The sequence below is a fragment of the Falco peregrinus genome, chromosome 1 (genome assembly GCF_023634155.1).
Source record: "Falco peregrinus isolate bFalPer1 chromosome 1, bFalPer1.pri, whole genome shotgun sequence".
Lineage (NCBI taxonomy): Eukaryota > Metazoa > Chordata > Aves > Falconiformes > Falconidae > Falco > Falco peregrinus.
Window position 1 is genome coordinate 16,085,183 of NC_073721.1, and position 18,489 is coordinate 16,103,671.

The following is an 18,489-nucleotide window of genomic DNA, read 5'->3' on the forward strand; positions in this document are numbered from 1 at the left end:
ATTGGTTGATATGGTGTTCTCTGAAATGCAAAAGATTTTGACTAAAAGCACAGCTATGTAAAATTCTTCCCAGATGACTTGATCTGCTCTCAGAGGCATGGGATTATACAGTCACATGCCTAGTAAAATTCACCCCAACGCTTGTACATGAAGCAATAAGAATTTTTTTCTCTCCTCTCTCAGTGTACAGAGTTTTGCACATAGCTAACACAAGTTCACACTAATAATCCTGTTCACTGAGCTGCTTGAGGCAGAAATGTGGGTGCTAATGTGTAGGAGATCTGCTTTGATAGTTATCCTTGGGAATGGAAGAATACGCTAATAATTTCCCGGTTCTCATTCAAGTACTTATAATATGGTCCAGGTAAAAGTGCATTTTACACATAGTCAAAGAGCATAAAGTGTAAATATACAGCAGGTGTCCTCTCTTATGACAGGCAGCCCTGTCAAAGCACTTGTTCTGGTAAGTGGGAGAAAATACTAACGCTGCTGCTTTATAATGGGCGTTTTTCAGTCAGAGAGATGTAAAATCACATATAACGTACCCGTCCCCACAAGTAACATCAATTCTAAGGACAGAGATTGAGTACAAAGAAAAAGAAACTCTTTAGCAAAATCTGTCGTTGGCTTAACCCGGAGAGTCACCATACATCATTCTTCAGCTCATGGAAACCCTGCTAAAGATCCACTCTATGATTTAACTCTTACTGCACATCTTCAAAATCCCAGACCATAGGCCAGGCTGTGCTTTCCAACAGGAATGCTGAACCTCACATCTTCGGTTCGGGAGGCCTGTTCTCAGTCACAGCAGGCTGCAGCGCGGTAAGCGGCACACGCACATGCGGGTGCAGGGGAGGCCCCAGCAGGCACTGTGGGTGGGAATGATCCCACGTGCAGGGAGCTCGAGACATCACTCGACTTCTTACTGAAAGGCTACAGGAAAGAAATATACAGAAGACTATTTTTTTCTTATGGAATGATTAGATGTATCCTAATTTGAGTCCTCTGGCTGCTCCTGCCATGTACAATAAGAACTAGGCTGGTCTTTTCAAAGCAAAAGCACTAGAGAAATAAGGCAGTTTAATTTGCCCTCACGTCAGTAAGGAGAATAAGTTTTAGCTCTGACATTACTGTCTACTTCAATTAAAAACCATTTTATATAGGTGAGTAAATCGGTATGTATAGTTTTATCATGTATTGCATGTCACAGTTTGAAAATACTTTCTTAGCTAAAGAATAGCCCTGGATTAGGAAAAGGCAAGTTTATGGATAATAAAAAGCGGTGCTTTTCCAGGTTTTCCCTTCTTCAAAATTTGAACAAACATCAACTGTTTTAATTAGCCCTCAACACCTCTATACTCTCATTTGAGCTGAAATTGAGGGTGTTTTCTGCAGGTATCTCCCAGTTATTTTAAATAGAGAGCATCTGCAAAGCAAAAGATTCTGTTTTGCAACCTCTCGCCAACCAAGCAGCACTAAAAAATGTTTTTGCTTTGGTTCTATTGTTCTTTCGATTTAATTTCTTTAATTCTTAGGAGCAAAAGGACTTAAAATCCATTTAGTATTTTGACATTTGGCAAGTATCTCCCAGCGGAAAAAGCCAGTGCTCTCAGTAGGTGTGAATTAGAGAAGCCCCTCAATGTCTGGAGAGGGTTTATGTTAGCTGTGAATTTGGGCTTTGGTGTTTCTAGCACCATTTCTGCAATTAATTTCATATAAACATGGCTGCTTGCCTGGGGAAAGCCACAGCCTGGGGGGAAGCTAAAGCAAAGTTGCCGGGCCTGGGCCTTCTATTTGTAGACCACACGTGCCAATTTCCCTCCTAAAATACAATTGTTACATTTACAACACAAATCTGAGCTGAAACTCCAACAAAACTGGGAACCAAGCCGTTCAGCGTTACCTCCAGCAGAAAGCCCGATAAACACAGTCCTGCAGTGTGCTTTTCTGTGGCCACACTCCAATTTCACATCAAACAAGTCTAGCAAGTGACAGGTCACAACATCCGCCTTTAAAATACCAGGGAAAAGAAAGCTTCTTCACCAGCAATCAGATAAACCAAACCAAACCCAACCCCAAAAATTCTGAGGAGCCTTGAAGCACGGTGTTGGCATGCTGAAGGCAGCTGGCGGTCGGGTAGGCAGCCCACGTTCAGCAGCGGGTGTTCTTCCAGCCATTCTTTGTGTTTGAATAGGGACCGCCTTGCTGTCTAGCTCTTAAGCCCAATCCTAAAAGTTTGCTGTTACTTCGAGTCTCTTGGGTAGGAAAAAAACCCCAACCAACCAAACGAAAACGAACATGCCACTGCATTTCAGTTCTGGGTTGCTAAGGCTGGGGAGGAAGACAGAACAGGGAATAAGCTCACAGGTTTCCTTGCTTTACCAAAGGCACTATCAAATGATAAGGTTATTCTGGGATGTGACATTACCACGGAGCAGCTGGCCTGTACAAGGTGATACATGCTTTTTAGCCTATGACAAATGGGAGGTAATCCAAGTTTTGTTCTTACAAAAAAAATTTGAAAAAAAAATAAAAAAAATCAGTCTGGTCTAAGTAACTGAGCTGTCAGAAAGTTCCCTGACCAGCAGGAAAGTTTCTCACCATCTGCCCCTACAATTTCAAAGTGACAGGCTCACAGCACTCGCTATGATTTTGACAGTGCTTGACTTTGCCGTTTTAATAAGTTGGCTTCCAAAGGAAAGCTTTTCCTGTTCAGTGAAATCTCTTATAGGGGCCCATAAAGCCTTTCACCTATTGAGAAGTTAAATTCAGCTTTTGAAATTTTACTCGTGGGATTGTGGAATGAGACTGTAGGACTCATTCAGAGTTTCAGACTACGGGAGTTACATGCAAGCTGGAGGAATCAGTTAGTGTCAGAAAGATTTGACATTAAAGTAAGTGAAGGTTTATTATTATTACTTTATTATAATTATTTTAATCATTTCTGGCTATAAAATTATGAGCTATGTGCTGCCTATTGGCCCCATAAGACTTTCTGACCAGTTACAAGAGCCAAACCGAGACATCAATACCGTAGGCTTAATGTCCTATGGCTACGTGGGATTACGCGTGTCTCTGCTCTCATTTAAAAGGCCGCTTGTTTCATTTTAAAGTCTCTAGGCCTTGTGGAGGGACTGGAAGGCAAAAAGGCCCACCATGACAGTAACCAAGTGCACTGGATTCTGGCTTGCCAGCCTGGATCTGCTGACAGGACACAGCTGCTGCCCGGTGGGAAGCGACTTGGGTACCGCGCCGATGTGCGCACCCGCAGCCCCACACCAGCCCTCCACCAGGGCTCAGGGAGCAAGGGGTGACACCTGGCTCCGCTGTCCCCATCCCTGCACAGGGACTGGCCTCCCCAGTGCTCTTGCTCCGAGGTTGATGGTTTGCTCCCAGCTGACACCCAGGCCCGTCCTGTGTCTGATGGCAGCGGCGTGCTCGGGACGTTGCTGCCCCATCGGCAAACCCCACCTGCAGTCAGAAAGGCTGGCAGGAGCAGGTGGAGGGAGGAGACCGAGACAAACCCATATAGGTCTGTTTTATAAACCACGAAACAATCACTTTCATTGCAGGAGGCATCTTTCCTACAGCAGGTAAAATTACAGCACGAGGAGCATTCACCTGGACCACATACGCGATCGACAGAGCATCCTGGGCAGCTTCGTCAGGCTGAAGAAAACACACAGCTCCAGAGAGCCTCAGATGAACATGTCCAAAGCACATGAATATCCCTAGTGTTTTCTTCATATACTTAGCCATGCATGTATCCCCTACAGAGCCATAGGTTGCTAACAGATGTGGAGTGTGCGATAGGGGTAGACAGAGCATCACAGGAAAAGCGGTGAACCCATCACCTGTATGGGAGGCCAGGGAACAGCCAGGAAGGATTGTTTTCCTTTTATTGTACAAAGGGCAACAACACCGAAACACACTTTTTCCTCAGGCTTTGCTGCCTAATGGAAGCAAGAAGGAAGAAAAAAAAAAAGATTATACTCAAACGATTTCAGGAAAACTTCAGCTGGGGACGGAAGGCGAAGCCAGCACACAAGGGAGGGTTATCTACCACTATCTCTTTCTTTTCTGGCCAGCAAAATTCTCTCACCTTTTTTCCTTAAGATCCTGTTTGAGGGCCTCTTCAAGATCCACGCTCCAAACCTTATGTAGGGCTGTAGCAGATGACTTGCTACAGAAGAACATATCAAAGCTTATGAGTAGGTCTTCATTAAAAAGTATGCTTAATTTTATTTTTTTTGTTTAAACTTTTACCTTGCAGAATGAAAGCAAGAAGACATTACTATGCTTAAGAGAACACGATTTCAGCAGAAAAAAGTGGAAACAAATAACAGCTGAACCTGAAATAAATCTACCTCTACTAGGTTAAAGCCTACTGAAATAAACCCCGGGGGAGGAGGAAGAGGAGGAGGAGGAGGAGAGGCTGCAAAGACTTCTGGGGATGGGAGGGCTATAAAAGCTGAAGCAGCAGCAGAGCTGGCTGCTTCAGAGCTTGTTGATAGGAGGGCAGGAGATGTACTTGGAGCTAAAGGAAGGAAAAGGTAAACTGCTTTGTGCTTACCTGGCTTAAGCTGATATTTTTCTTCTGTTGTATAAGAAGTGTAAACTGGAAAATGAGATCTCTATCTTTCAAGGTCCCTAGGACCCTTTCTGCCTTTGCATGGACACTTCCATCTCCTGGCCCGTCAGTGGTTATGTGCTGTTAGCAGTTTAGGTCTGTTTGTTTAACCTGTATGTTTGCTCGTAGTCTGAACTAAGGGTTTCCCTATCTTCCTCTGTCCTGTTTTGGCATCCAAGACTGTAGCTGGCCAGAAATCTTCTCATTTCATTAGGGCTGGCTTGTACTAGTACATAATACTGCAAGATGCCTCTTGTAAGGAAGCAGTTGTAAGCTCCTCTCTTCTTTAGACTTCAGTTTCTGCTCCCTGCTGCTGTACTGCATTATTGTGTTAAAGAAAGAGGTGTTTAATTAAGGAATGAATAGTAAAACATCTAATAACTGTAAGGATGAGTTGCCATGTGGGATATCTTGACCACAAATCCTAGCTGGGATTTCCTGTGAATAGCAGGGAAAATGCCTTGCTCAAAGTTAGGGGGCCTTGTTGCTGCAGTCTCGAACAGTGAGTTGGGGACAAATGTGTGTGGGGCTCTGCGCAGCTGATGTACTTAATATTAGCTTCCATGGAGTGTGTTTATCTACTATTTTTTTCTTATTCAGTGGGGTAATCCACCTACTTAAAAGAGGGTTTATGGTGCTAGATGAATTAATCCTAGTAATGTGCTTTTATAGCACTGCCTCACCTACTACAGAACAGTTAATGATCAGCCACTCCTATTGCTTGAGTCAGGCTTTCAGCAGACCATTCGGCTTTCAATTTATGCTTTTTAGATGTTGTAATGTGTTTTTCTGCTTGATACATTTTCCTTTGCTCCTAGTAGCCTTCAAAACCCTCAGCAGGTGGGTAAAATATCCCAAAACAGAGGAGGTGAGCCTCATATTTATGAGGGAACGTGCCCTTTCACAACCAGCCACACAGCTATGTTCTAGCTAGCTATGCAAAGGCAGGTTTGATCTGAGGAAGGCTCTTATATGTACAACTCAGCAGAAAACAGAGCCAAAAAGAAGCCATCTGTGCAGCTGGCACACATCCAAAGGGAATGGTGTAAAGGTTGTCCTAATGGCTCACCTGTTGTACTGCCTAATGAGCTGCTCCAGTGCTTCCCAGCAGCTGCAGGTCGGAGGGTGATGGTGCAAGAGGAACGACTAGGAGCTGAGCGCATGGGAGAGCCCTGCAGACACCCTTCTCAGCTCAGGTGCATGCAGGTGAATCCACTCATGGTGATGATTGTGCATCTCATAAGCTCCAGCTTCTCCTGGTCTTGCCTACCACCTCTCTTCAGCTTCCTCTAAATATTATTTTCCTTTTTCCTCCCCCAAGCCCAGAAGGCAGTGAAGTACACGCAGTATTACCAAGGGTCTAGTCTGCAAAACAGGATGCCACTGACACAAGACAAGGTCAAAAGATGCTACTCTTCCTGAACTTTAAATCCTCTGAACCTATTTTTAGGAAAAGCTGTGGGTTTGGTTTTTTGTTAACCAGCTTAACACCAATAGACCCAGCGTTTACCTCATTGACCGACAAAGATGTTCTGCCTAAGGTTTGGGTCTCTAGGAAAAAAAACCCTGGCCCTAAGCCTCACATGAACATAGTTCTCAGCTAGCTGAACCTGAGCACTTACCAAAAGGCATTTGTGGCAGACAAGTGATGTGCTGTGACTGCAATCTGGTACTGGCATATCTGGTAGGAGCATGTTGTGCTGCCTTTCTTCCATGAGAAGTAGTGAGGGCTAGACGGTGCCTTGTTCTGCCCTACCTCCAGTGCTGCACCAGCTCTCCATCACTAACAGCACTTGCACAAAGCAGTTTAGTTTTAGTTTTCTTAGTTTTCCCTGGGCGCCATTGTGAGCACACCCACAGGCATCTTTAATCACACTTAATGCCCACTCTTTGCTACATAGCTTAAGAAAAGCTGAAGCTACAAGAGGCAGGAGGATGTACGGGAAGGAAAGAACCATTTCAATTTTAACGGCAACGGTAGACAGAGCCTAAACTTCTTAAACTATATAAAAAAATATATGGATAAAAATATGTAACTTAAACTAAGGGCATGAAGCCAGAAAACCAAAGGACAGCAAGTCAGAGGGACAGTTGCAGCTTGCTGTTTGAAGGGTCCTCAGCTGCTCTGGACCAAAGTGAGAAGCTCCTGCTGCAGGAAGGGTGCCAGGCCCTACACTGTCTGTCTGGAGCTGAGAATTGGACTGGTGATTGAAATGGTGAGAGGCGGCAGAAGCCAGCAGGTTTGAAGTCTCATTTGTAGGTGAAAAACTGCACTGTGGAAGCGGAAAGATAGAGCAAAGAAAACCTCCAAAACACTGATTCACTGGCCGGCAAAGAACTCTTCAGAGACATATAAATACAACTTCACACTTTAATATGTAAACCACTCAAGAAAATAAATTATGCTACATGGGCAAAGTGGTAAAAGGCCTTAAGAAAATTGAAAAAGCTTATAGTAATGAAAGATTATTCCCAGTGCAATAGAAGAAATGCATATCATGCTAAGTGATGGTGCTTTGTCAGCTTTGTGTGTGAAAATAAGCAAAGTAAGCAGCAAGACAAAGCAGGTAGGCAGAAGGGCTGGCTGGAAACACTGTTTACCTTGGCGCTCTAAAGTCAGCAACAGGTTGATGGCTACACTTAAGGTAAGTCATATCTCCCTATTTTCCAACCAACGCTGCTTATATCGGAGTGATTTTTTTTTAATATGCTACTGCACAGCTCCAGAACTGGAAACTGATTAATTCTTGACAGGCAAAACAGCCTCCTAACAGGGCAGTGTAGGTGGCTCTGGGGATTACAACACAAAGAGCTGAATCTAACGTGTTACTGAGGTGCTTGGTTAGGATGAAACGATTCAAGACGCTTTAAAATCCCTGGCAGATACTGTTTTCATGCTGTGTATTCTCACGTGATTTAGCATCATTCAGAACCACCAGCATTTGCTGTAGTCAGCGAGGCCAGATTTCATCATTAAGTATATTGGGCAGGACTAGTTTATCTCACTCCCAGGAGCTGGTGCCTAGGTCCAGCTCCCATGCTCTGGATCCGACCTAAAAGACTAATCCTTTGCACAGAACGATGCAGGAACGCTACAGTCTTCCAGGAATGGATGATGAAGGATGAATCCCTCTGCTTTCCTTCCTGTCCTTTTGTGGGCTGAGCCTGTACTTGCCAACAGGTAAGTGATGAGTTCTTGAACTGACACCAGACAGAAGACCAACCTGTTCAAATACGAGGGGGTCTACAGGGAGGGGAAGAACAGTCTTCGATATTTCTGCAGTGAAGTAGGAGTGTCCTCAGTCAGGGTTACAGGAACAGCCACAAGCAGGTCACCAAAGGTCTGCTCAGCCCCAAATCCTGCCTCTGACAGTGGCCAACAGCAGATGCTTTGGGAAACATAAAGCGAAGATAAGCATTAAATGGTATACTCTCAACTTTCCAACTGCCTTGGGCTTAAGTCCTGGCAGCAGAGGTGATGGTATGTATTTGACAGCTTTCTTCCCCAAGGGTTTCTTTTGGGAACTGTGTGAGCTTCCAGACAGTGCTCTCTGGCAAGAAATTTTGCAGCTCAACTAATACTGGTGTGGAAGGATGCTCCTGGTTGTGAAGCTGCCACGTGCTAGTTTCACTTGATGCCATTCAACTCGTACTATTGGGAGTGCTTAGTTACTCCCTGATAGCCTTTCTACCTTCCATCAGTTTGGGCTTCTCCAATTGCCCTGCCCACTCCAGGCTGAACAAAGCTCTTAATTGAATACAGATGCCTCCTTCCTTAGGAGGCTGGAAGGACTAACCCTTCCTGAAAAGCCTTCTGGTTTCCTAGAGTATGCCACTCCCTACAAATGCAAGGACAACTCGGCACAAATACAGCAACTGTGCCAGCCTGCCCTCTTTATGCCCAATTATAGCCTATCAAAGAACGAGGATGCTCATGAAATGTCAAGTGCCTGTATCAAATGCTTGTGACTTGGTTTGTGCTTCACTCAAATGCTGCCAAATCAGAAGATGAGTGTAGCTGACTGCTGCAGGGACAAGGGGAAAGCATGGTGGCTGCATTTTACTCCTGAGGTATTGCAATTAAGACCAAAAGGGAATTTGAAGAGGAGGTCTGTCTTACACTAATGGGTCTCTGAAAGAAAATAGCAGTAGACAAAGCAATGAGAGCAAATTAGTTGCACCTGTAGCTGACACCTGACAGTACATTCAAGAATTATGACCAGCTGTGCACCTAAAGGAGTGAGCGGGGCAGGCTGTGATCACTTGAATGACCCTGGAGAAACCACCTCTGTTTCAATTCTGCTGCAAAATAAAGGTAACAAGGCAGAGCCAGTATAGTAAAGCTTTTGGAAAAACATTCAGGAGATGTAAAGTATGACAGAGCAGTTACGGACTCTTGTGGATGCTGGACAGCCTGCCAAGATGTGGCTTAGTGAATGGGCAGTAATCTTATTAAGTGCAGGTGGTGCAGTAAAAGCACACTGAAGTGCTGCATGTTAATGTACAAAAAGCAGATGACTAATTTCCCCCCCCCCCTCCACGCATGCTACCATGAATGCCACCTGAATTTATTATTGCCATTTATAACAGCAGCATTAGACATCATGAGAACTTTCAGTAATGGCAGACGATCAGCAAAACGGCATGGGAAAAAACCCTGTTAGCTCATCACAAAGGAGCACATGGATAGGTGGGAAAAGCTTCCCCCGCACTGAATCCTTCATCCCAACTTTTTTGGAACATAGAGATCAGCAGTGCTGGGTCAGACCAAGTTTTCATCTGTCCTTTATGCTTCCTCTGTCAGAGGGAAAAACCTGATGCCCAGAGAAACAAAGAACAGCATGGCCAGTTAGTGATACCTCTTCTGAAAACGCCCAGCTATTTGTTTTACTTTGGAAATTGCTCAGTCGGGCATAAATTCTATATATTTATTAAGACCCAGTAAACTTCTCAGCTGTGAACCTTTCCAGATTAGCTGGGAACTCATGCAAGCCCTTCGCATCCCTTGTGTCACGTGGCAAATTCCGCAGCTTGACTGCTCTGTGTGGGCAGCCAGGCTGATGAGGGCTGAAAAACAACTTGGAAGGAATGGAAGTTCAATGGGCAGAACTGCTGGATTCCTGTTTGGTGCCTGTGCTCCCAGGTTTATGGCAAGCTTTTGAAACGAGGGGAGAATGTAGTTCTGAGAAGTTACCTCCCTGGCCCATACCTTGTGTTAATGGGCTGGGAGGGTGAGCAATATCAAAACAAAACCCATGGATCTAGAAGAGAACAGCCAGGTCATCAAATGCTGCCCCTATAGTGCATTATGTGCACTATATACATTGCAGCTTATGTGGCAAGTGTCTGTCTTACAGGTGCATGGCATGTGTGCTCCATGTACCGCTACCCAGAGCAGGCACAGACCCCTTCCCGGAGCTCTACAGCAAGCTCAGACCAACACCACCTACTGTAATTTCTAGCCAATAAACAGCAGAAAAGATTAAGGGTGAGTCATTTCATGGCTTCCAACAAACTTCGAGGCACCAGCTTCCTTGCCTCTCTGTTCAGCTACAGAGGAGCAATCGGTTCTATTAACACTCAGGAAAATTCTGGCCAGCAACCCCGGCCCTGCCCTTCAGTCCTCTCCTCACCGTCAGGCATACTGGAGAGGCCTAAGAGGAAAGGAAAGCAAGTCTTTAGCTTAATTACCCAATTATCTTTAGATAATTACCTGATTACCTTTTGATGCAGTAATTTTTATTTCTTATTCCTCCTATCTTCTTAATGAATTAGCTTCTACAAAACAAACCTTGCTGTGACTACAGCAAACAACCAACCAGACCCCCCTAGCAGATCAAAAACCCCATTAAGTGCAGCCGTCAGCCTCTCCAGCTCGTTACCTTTGCTAGCCTTGGGAACCTGAGGAAGGCAAGGTGCAGCTGTGGGAGCTGCAGCACCTGCAGGAGAGATGCGCTCTGCCCAGCAGGCCAGAAATCACTTCAGTGTACTCCAAAAAAAAATAATACTGCCCTTGGCCAGCCAATATGAAAGGGGAACAAAGCTGGGGTGGACCTACCTCCGCAGGCCAGCCTGAGGGAGGCAGGAAAGTTCTGTGCACCCCTCAGACAGCTATGAAGCAGAGGCAAAACTTAATCTGAAAAATGAGTAGCGAGTATGTGAGTACTTACACTTGGTGGAGGTTGTTTTAGTGCTGTCAGATGCCTTACAGACCACAGGACCAGCGACACTGCATCGTACCCCCTGCAAGGCAATGCAGGAATGGGGAGGATTCATAGAGCTTCCCTGGGGGCTCCTTAGGAGCCCCCTTTCTTTATACTGCCTATGGGGAAAGGCATCCTCATCTAACAGACTTTTATCACATGATGAGATCTGTTAATTATTTAAAAACTAACCCCAGACACTCCACAATTGAAAATGTAGATGTGGTATAATTGGCACAGGGATCCACAGCACTTTGCAAGCAGGCTGTAAGTCTAATGGAGGACCCAAACGAGAAATCTAAAGAAATCTCTAATATATAGCACACAACTAACAGCTGGGAGGTGGGGGATAATCACATCTGATCACCCAGTCAGAATTATCAGCTTATATTTAATGACTAAGATGCAAATTTAATCATATACTCTTAAACTGCTACTAATTGTAGGGGGATTTTTTTATCCTGCAGATAATTTGACTACTCAGCATCAATACCTGGAATACCATGAAATCCTCATTATAGAGCCATAACTTAAAAAAATATGAATCCCCACGGGTAATAAAGAATTCTTCTTTAAAAATGTTAAAGGCAAGAAAATTTCTTAAGAAAATCCTCCCTGTGAAGTGTCATCACCTGGCTGCTTATCTGAAATTTCAGAGCAGCCAGAATGGAGTGGGGGAAGAGACCGTCCCCTGGCGTGGCTGCTCAGACCTGTGCAATACAGAGGGATGGCACCCAGCCTGCTGATTTTATCTGATGGTGATGGCTGTTCTTCTTTAAAGCTGAAAACCAGAGCTGCTATCTACAGGGAATCTACCCTCCCCCCATTTAGCATCTTGAAATGGTACCTCAGATACTGCTGTCCAGGCTGTTACACAGCTGGTCCCCGTGTGTTCCGTGACTCTCTCTGACTTCCTGAGTATTTTTTGAAAGTTAATTTTGTATTTTTTTAATCTTGAAATCCCTAAACAGGCCAGTACCTGGCTGACACAGAGCTTCATTGTTCTACTGTCTGCTGTCCCAGCAAAAGAGACTGGCTGGAGATCCTTCGTATTGTGGGGTAAGGTCCTTGCTGTTCTGGAACATCCTTCAACATGAGACACAAACACATACCGCATCCAGGAGACGGTACTGGGCTCCTCTGCAGGCCAAAGGACAGACTGCTGGGTATGGGAAAGGACTTGAGATGAATCAGCAATACAATATAATGTTTTCATTGTAACCTGTGCCCTGCCATGCTGTGGGGGTGGGATGCAGGACCTACATCTGGGAACATTTGTCGCTGCAGAACAGCCCAGCGGGATGTTGTAGCTGTATGGCCTACTTACAAAAGAAATAGTAAAGCTAAACAATTATAAAGGAGCCTTTACAATTCTGTTGTCCAATGTTAACTTCTCTCTCTGAATCACATCTTTATCTTCTTGGTTTAATTTTTCTCTAGAGCTGGGATACATTAGCATAATCATTCTTGCATCTTCTGATGTTCAAATTTTCTTCTTGGCCTCCTGCAGCCTTGATCCAAAAGCTTTTCATATTTCTACCAGAAATCAAGATTTTTATGTAAGCAGCAGTAAGGGATTTAGTTTGCATTTATAAATATACAATAGTCTCACTACTCCGGCTGCTAGTGCAGTGAATCCTGACATACATGGGTTATATTCTCTTAGCTAAAGGCAGAAGCATAAGTTAACTGACAATGAATTATCCTATCATAGGGCCTGCAGGATGGGGATTATTGCTACTAACACACTGTTTTATCCTGCATGCCATACACGGAGCCAACTTCAGTTAGCAGATTTGGAACACAGGCAAGCGATAACATGTAAATTAATTAGGTGACACCTCAAAACCCAAAGTGTGTGTGTGTGTGTTTGGTATCTCATTCGTTGCAATAAGAATTTTGCCTGCAGGAGAAGTATTCTCATGCAAATGCTGTTATATCATTTTAATGGACCAAAACTCTAAGGGGATTCAGGAGTGGCAAGCAGCCACCTTCCAGATACCTCACTGCAGAGTACACACCTTGGATTATCAACCCAGAGCAAATAGATGCTGGCCTATCCAGTGACAGGCGTATAAAGACTGTGACCTTGAAAAAACGGGATAAAATAGGGACAAAACTGTAGTTTCACCTGACAAAGCAAATCTCTTCACCAGACTGTAATCTTGAAGTCTGGAAGAACTGAAATATTTTCACCATCCAGGAGTTTAGGTAGCAAAATTAATCCTATTTATTACATTAGTTCTTTACCTAAATGTCTTTGTACAGAAGATGGAAGACTTGGCCCTCGGAGGATTTCCAAGATGTCTTCAGCTGATCTTCCAGTGCTTGTTACTGGAACATGGAAAAAAACCCTCTGATTTTACAAATCAGGCACTTCTAGCCATAGGTTTTCCTTGAGGGGTATCTGTGGGTACACTGCTGAAGAATTAGGGCAATTAAGCACTGTACTGGTTTTCTCTTACCCTATCTGGTACAATCCTGTTTTCAGGGCTCAGAAGGGCTGTCCAGATTTGTCTCTTCTACTAGGCAACCCTTCTTAAGATACCCACCTATGCAGTACTGTCTAGCTTTTGCACACTTTGAGGCCTGATCTGACTGAAAAACAGTGATGAGTAGGTCTTCAGTGAATGAAATTAGTGAGTTATGGGGTTGGCCAGACTTCAGCCACCTTACTGGCAAAACACTACTGTTTCTGGCCTTGGTGTGCTGTTTGTGGGTGGGAAGCCACAGAAATTGGTTTGTATTGTGACACAGAGGAACTTGCAGAAATTGTATCTTAAAGGACAAATACAAAAACACTGCTTCTAAGAAATAAGCTGAATGAGACACACCAGAAACAAAGGACATGCAACCTCTTGTAAATGGTCATAATATTTAAAAAAGAATGCCCTGAAGAGCAATGCCTCTGGTTTGCTCCTTACTTCTATGCTACTGGTTTTACTATAATCAAGAGAAATGTTTTTACATCTGATGTCACCACTTTCTCTGTTGAGCCCGTTACCTTTCCTAAGGGTAGTAAGTTCAAAGAATTGAAATTTTGCTTCCAAAAATATACCACTGAGATATGTAACATTCTCATAAATTAGCACTTTAAAAAGTACATTGTGTGCTGACTGCACTTACTTTCAACGTCCTTGGCATTGCTTAAGAGCTTTAAAAAAAAATCACAAACATGGCATCCTTTGCATGATAACTTGAAAAGATCCTCTAGAAAAGCACCAACTTTCTACCTCTATCAATTAAACCTGCATAAATTCAGGGAGATGTAGCTGCCGAGAGTCTACTAACAGTTAATGAGGGATTCTGTACAACAGTTGACAACTAAGGCAGTGAGAAAGCAGGCAAAACTGTGTTTGTACAAAGTTTAGAGCATACTAAAAACCTTACAGACTTCCTGCTGTTTACTTGCATTTTTCCTCCCTGTGTCTGTCATAACTAATTAGTTTCATGTCCTTTGGGTAACAGCATGTTAATTAAATATCAGAAACCATGGGGAAAAGTGGCATGAGATTTTTTTGCTATGCAGTTTAACAGTAAGTGACAAGCACTAAACTTCCACCATCATGTACAAACACTGTAGGATTTCCTTATGACGTTCCCAACCATAAATCCTAATATGCCATGCAAGTATCAGTTCAGTAAAATTCACTGGATGCTTACAAGCAGCACTAAAAAGGGCTACACCTAAAGCAAAATTTAGGAAGCTTCTTCAAAGAGCTGGAAGACAATTTGTAACTAAACAGTTTTATTGACTTTTTTCTTTTTTTTTTCTTTTTTTTTCTTTTTTTTTTGCAAAATAAAAAACACAAAATAACCACCAAGATTAAAGGCCATAGACAGCATTAACCAAATGAACCAGCCACTTGGTTATAGTAGCTGATTACTAGAACAACTGGATATTATTGCATATACCTCAGGTTCATTTATATATCCATTACGGTTTGGCAAGATTACAATCATACAGTAGCTTTGGTTCTGTAAAACCTAGTAGCAATACTTACTTAAAATGTGACAGGTTAACATTTTGTGACAACAGATATTTATCTCAACTTAGTCTTGACACATCTACCCTCCACACTATACATTATCACTGACCAAGAATTAAGGAGACACATTTGCAGCCATCATTTATAGCCCTTCTTTATCACCATACGGTGGTGAATCTTACAGGGGTAGGAATCTCTCACTTGCTTTCTTTACCAAATGTTTGTAAAGCAGCATCTCTTTCCATGATGGGCGGTTTCTACCATCCTGTGGTAGAATCTGCCAAGAATTAGTTCATTCAGAATGCAGGTATGTAGAGGTGTATATGGCTTTCAGTCCAAAGCCTTTCCTGACCTACAGTACTGGGGTTTGACTGCACTGCCTTGCCTTTGAATACAGAAAAAACCACAAACAAACAAACAGCTTTTCACATTGGTATGCTGAGCTGCCAGCACAAAACAATATTAACGAACCTAATACACAATACTACCTTGATTACAGAATTGTGCCTGAGACACCATACAGGATTGCATGTGTATGTTCTACAGTCTACGTATTTTAGTTTTGGTCTTGTAAAAAATGTCTCATTCTTATGTAACCTAGTGTAACACTGCAGCTTTAGAGTAATGGTTGATTAAAAGTCACAAACACACAGGCTATTTGAAAACACTGGAGGCTTTTCCTTTTCTTACACCACTTGTGCAGAATTCCCGCCTTTCTGCCATCATTTTGCCCCCAGCTTTCTGGGAATACCTACTTCCAGGCGAAATATATCATCTACTTAAAAATAATCTACCATTTTGAGTTCTACCTGGGAAAAGCTATTAAAAAATTTGGATCGAACTGAAATGATCTTGTGTGTGAAGACCCTTCTTCATTTATAAAAAGCTGGAACACTAGATAACTCCTGCTTGTTTTTGCAGCCCTTTCATTTGCTTGCACTGAAGCAAAAAGGAACTCAGATGAGGAATGGCTGCATGGTTAAGAATCCCGCAGAACAAGGTAACTGCCATGCAGTAATTCAAATGCAAGCAGTATAACTGCTTTTTGCATTCAGATCCATACTTGTATAAGGATATAAATTAATAAGCCCTTCTAAATGATTTTTAGAAATATCCTCCTTGATCTAGATATATGAAACCTCTGAATACTTAGAATCATTAGATTTCACATGGCCCACACAGTCATAATTATTTGCACTTACATGGCAAATATTAGAAATACATTTGCCTGCAGTTGAACAGGTAATTATACTGCCTATTATTCAGCTGAGCAAAGATCAAGCACTCTATATCTTGTAGTTATTGGATCTTATTCTAACCCTTTACTTTAGAAAGGGGAAATAACCATCTAATTATATTACCAGCGCACAGTACTTATTTTAAAAAAGACAACCTATACTAGGCAACTAGATTTTTTCCTAAGATTACTTTTTCTGAGATACTCTAAAAGCGGTCTCTTATGGTTGACGATTGTCTATTTCACTGTACTGACATAGTAAAAATAGTTAAAATCTAATTACAAAGCTGCTACATGGTTATTTTGTGTCTGTAAAATAAAATGGTATCCAGAATTTTATCTGAAAAAACCACACCAGACAGTATAAAAATATTTCCCAACTGGAGATTGAAACATTAATGCTGGAATTATTTTTTTTATATATAAAAAGAAATGTAATAATGGTAGACATTTATCTGCTTACTAGCCAAAAATATACATGTGACTTCAAGGAGCTGTTCCAGGCTCACTTTCAGTGAGCTTGTGCTTTTGACCTTAGCAATAATAAATGCACGTGTGGAACAAAGTTTCCTGAAAACCTGAACTACATCTTATTTCTAATCGTAAGACTAAATTCTGACACTGGCTATGGTTTTCCACTTATTTGCTTTGTTCAGGCAACTACAGCAGAGGAATTCCAGAAGCACCACTTCCGCTTTGAATGGTGTTTATTCAGTGCAACATCTTCCTTTTCTCTTTCTTTTTTAACTCGCTGGTAGTGATCTTCTTCTTTTAAATACCACACAGGCGGCCACCGATGCCTCTCAAAATATTCTTGATTATCTGATTAAAAAAAATAAAATCAAAAAGCCCTCAAACAAGCCAATAAGATACACAAATCCCAGAAACGCCTTGAGTATCCGCAAAAAGCCATGCTGCTAATCATTCATCCAGTCTCCACATTAGCTGTCTTATCAGGGATTCCCCCAGTTTCTTTGTATACCTTACTTAGTATGAAAAGACTTTGAAAGTAGTCATGCTCAACAGGCTTCGGTCCACCAAAGAGTGGCTTGTAAAAAAAGCAAGCCCTTTACAGAGTGCATTTTTCATTGTGGAGCCTGAAAATAGCTCCATTCCTTTTAGCATTGCTGAAATAGGTAAAGAGCATAATGATTGCCCAGGAATCAGGCTAATGATTATGACCTTTCTTTACAGATAAAAAATTATGAATGCTACTCAAGATAGCACGGAGGTTCAGTCTCATGGCTTAGCTATCTGAGCTCATCTTTGTCTTCCTGCTTAATCAACTGGGTGGGGACAAAGAAGGGGAAGACCCATGAAAACTGAGGGGGAAAGTTGCCCGTACCTGAAGATTTAGCTTTGATTTCCTTGCGGAATTTGGAGCAAACACTGTTGTAATTGGTGCAGATGTAGTGCAAGCACCAAGCTGCCAGTTGGTTAGCATTATGAAACTGCAAAGAAAAACAAAGAGCTTATTTCATTACCTGAGGTTATCATTCATTTTGCAGCCCCAATGAACAACTAAAGCTAGAACAGTCCCCAGCAGATTGTATCTGGCAGCACTCTCCCAAGCACACAAGGAAGCTTTTGAGGCTGAAGTGGCATTTAGGTGCCCTAGACCTTGTCACACAGTTCTGCTGGAAACAACCTATGGCCCAAAAGGCTCATGAAAAGGTGCTTAGTATGCACAGCATCTGGTCAACTGCATTCAGTCCCACACAGGATCTGAACCCAGGGCACGCTGGACCTGAATTTTCTGGTATGATTATACAGTCATATATCCCTATCAGTTACTGCAAACCCTGCACTGAAGTAATTCCCTGGAAACCTACGCTTGTGGACAGAAATCAAGTATTACTGAAAACTCAATACAAAATCCTGTACAAGCTTCCTGTGGTCATAAGGAAGCACAGCTGTAACACAAGTCAAATTGCATAGCATGTGTATCTATTTTGGCATTTTGACTACGATGATCTTCTCAGGTTATAAACACATCATATCAATGTAGGTAATTGGGCACGGAGGATATCCTAACAGTAGTTAAACATATTACTTCTGTCTTCAACCAGGAGAAAAAAAAGAAAACAGAAACATAAAATCAGAATTAAGTGATGCAAGCTGCCTTTTCTTGGAGGGGGTTCAGTCCTGGTTTTGCAAGAGAGGCACTTTAAAGCCAGCTGCAGGATATCTTGCATGGTGGCCAACTTGTGCTGTATTTCAGTGCTACTTAAACCTGAGACTACAAGCCAAGCTGCAGGCCAGACTCATCATTAGCGTGAAACCAAGAATAATAAAATAAATTAAAAAAAAAAACCTTTAATTTGTACTTCTGTATCTGGGAGACTGCTGTATCACTCCTTTTGGAAAACAGAGGTGTGCAGTTTACCTGTGAGCTACGGGCTCTCTGTTTTCATGGTTCATGGACTCAAA

At 42.6% G+C, this 18,489-nt stretch overlaps 1 protein-coding gene and 1 long non-coding RNA gene across 5 annotated transcripts in view; both read right to left on the minus strand.

The window, feature by feature from the left end:
* On the minus strand, positions 1-10,560 carry LOC114011989 (uncharacterized). 2 transcript variants are annotated; one of them, XR_003554161.2, is made up of 3 exons: positions 4,574-10,560; positions 4,103-4,183; positions 1-3,953 (listed from the first exon to the last, which is right to left on the minus strand). It is a non-coding gene; the product is annotated as an uncharacterized LOC114011989 (long non-coding RNA). The 2 variants fall into 2 exon arrangements; XR_003554162.2 differs by having other exon boundaries at positions 1-933; positions 1,904-3,953; positions 4,103-10,560.
* A 3,999-nt stretch (positions 10,561-14,559) lies between these two features.
* The window catches only part of RHOBTB1 (Rho related BTB domain containing 1), a 54,688-nt gene continuing 50,758 nt past the window's right edge, over positions 14,560-18,489 (minus strand). For all 3 annotated transcript variants that reach the window (XM_055811717.1, XM_055811709.1, XM_055811721.1), the window contains 2 exons: positions 17,405-17,510; positions 14,560-16,881 (listed from right to left, as the gene is read on the minus strand). In XM_055811717.1, the coding sequence (XP_055667692.1) occupies positions 16,712-16,881; positions 17,405-17,510 (276 nt within the window). In that variant the 3' untranslated portion in view covers positions 14,560-16,711. The remainder of the gene's footprint in view (positions 16,882-17,404; positions 17,511-18,489) is intronic.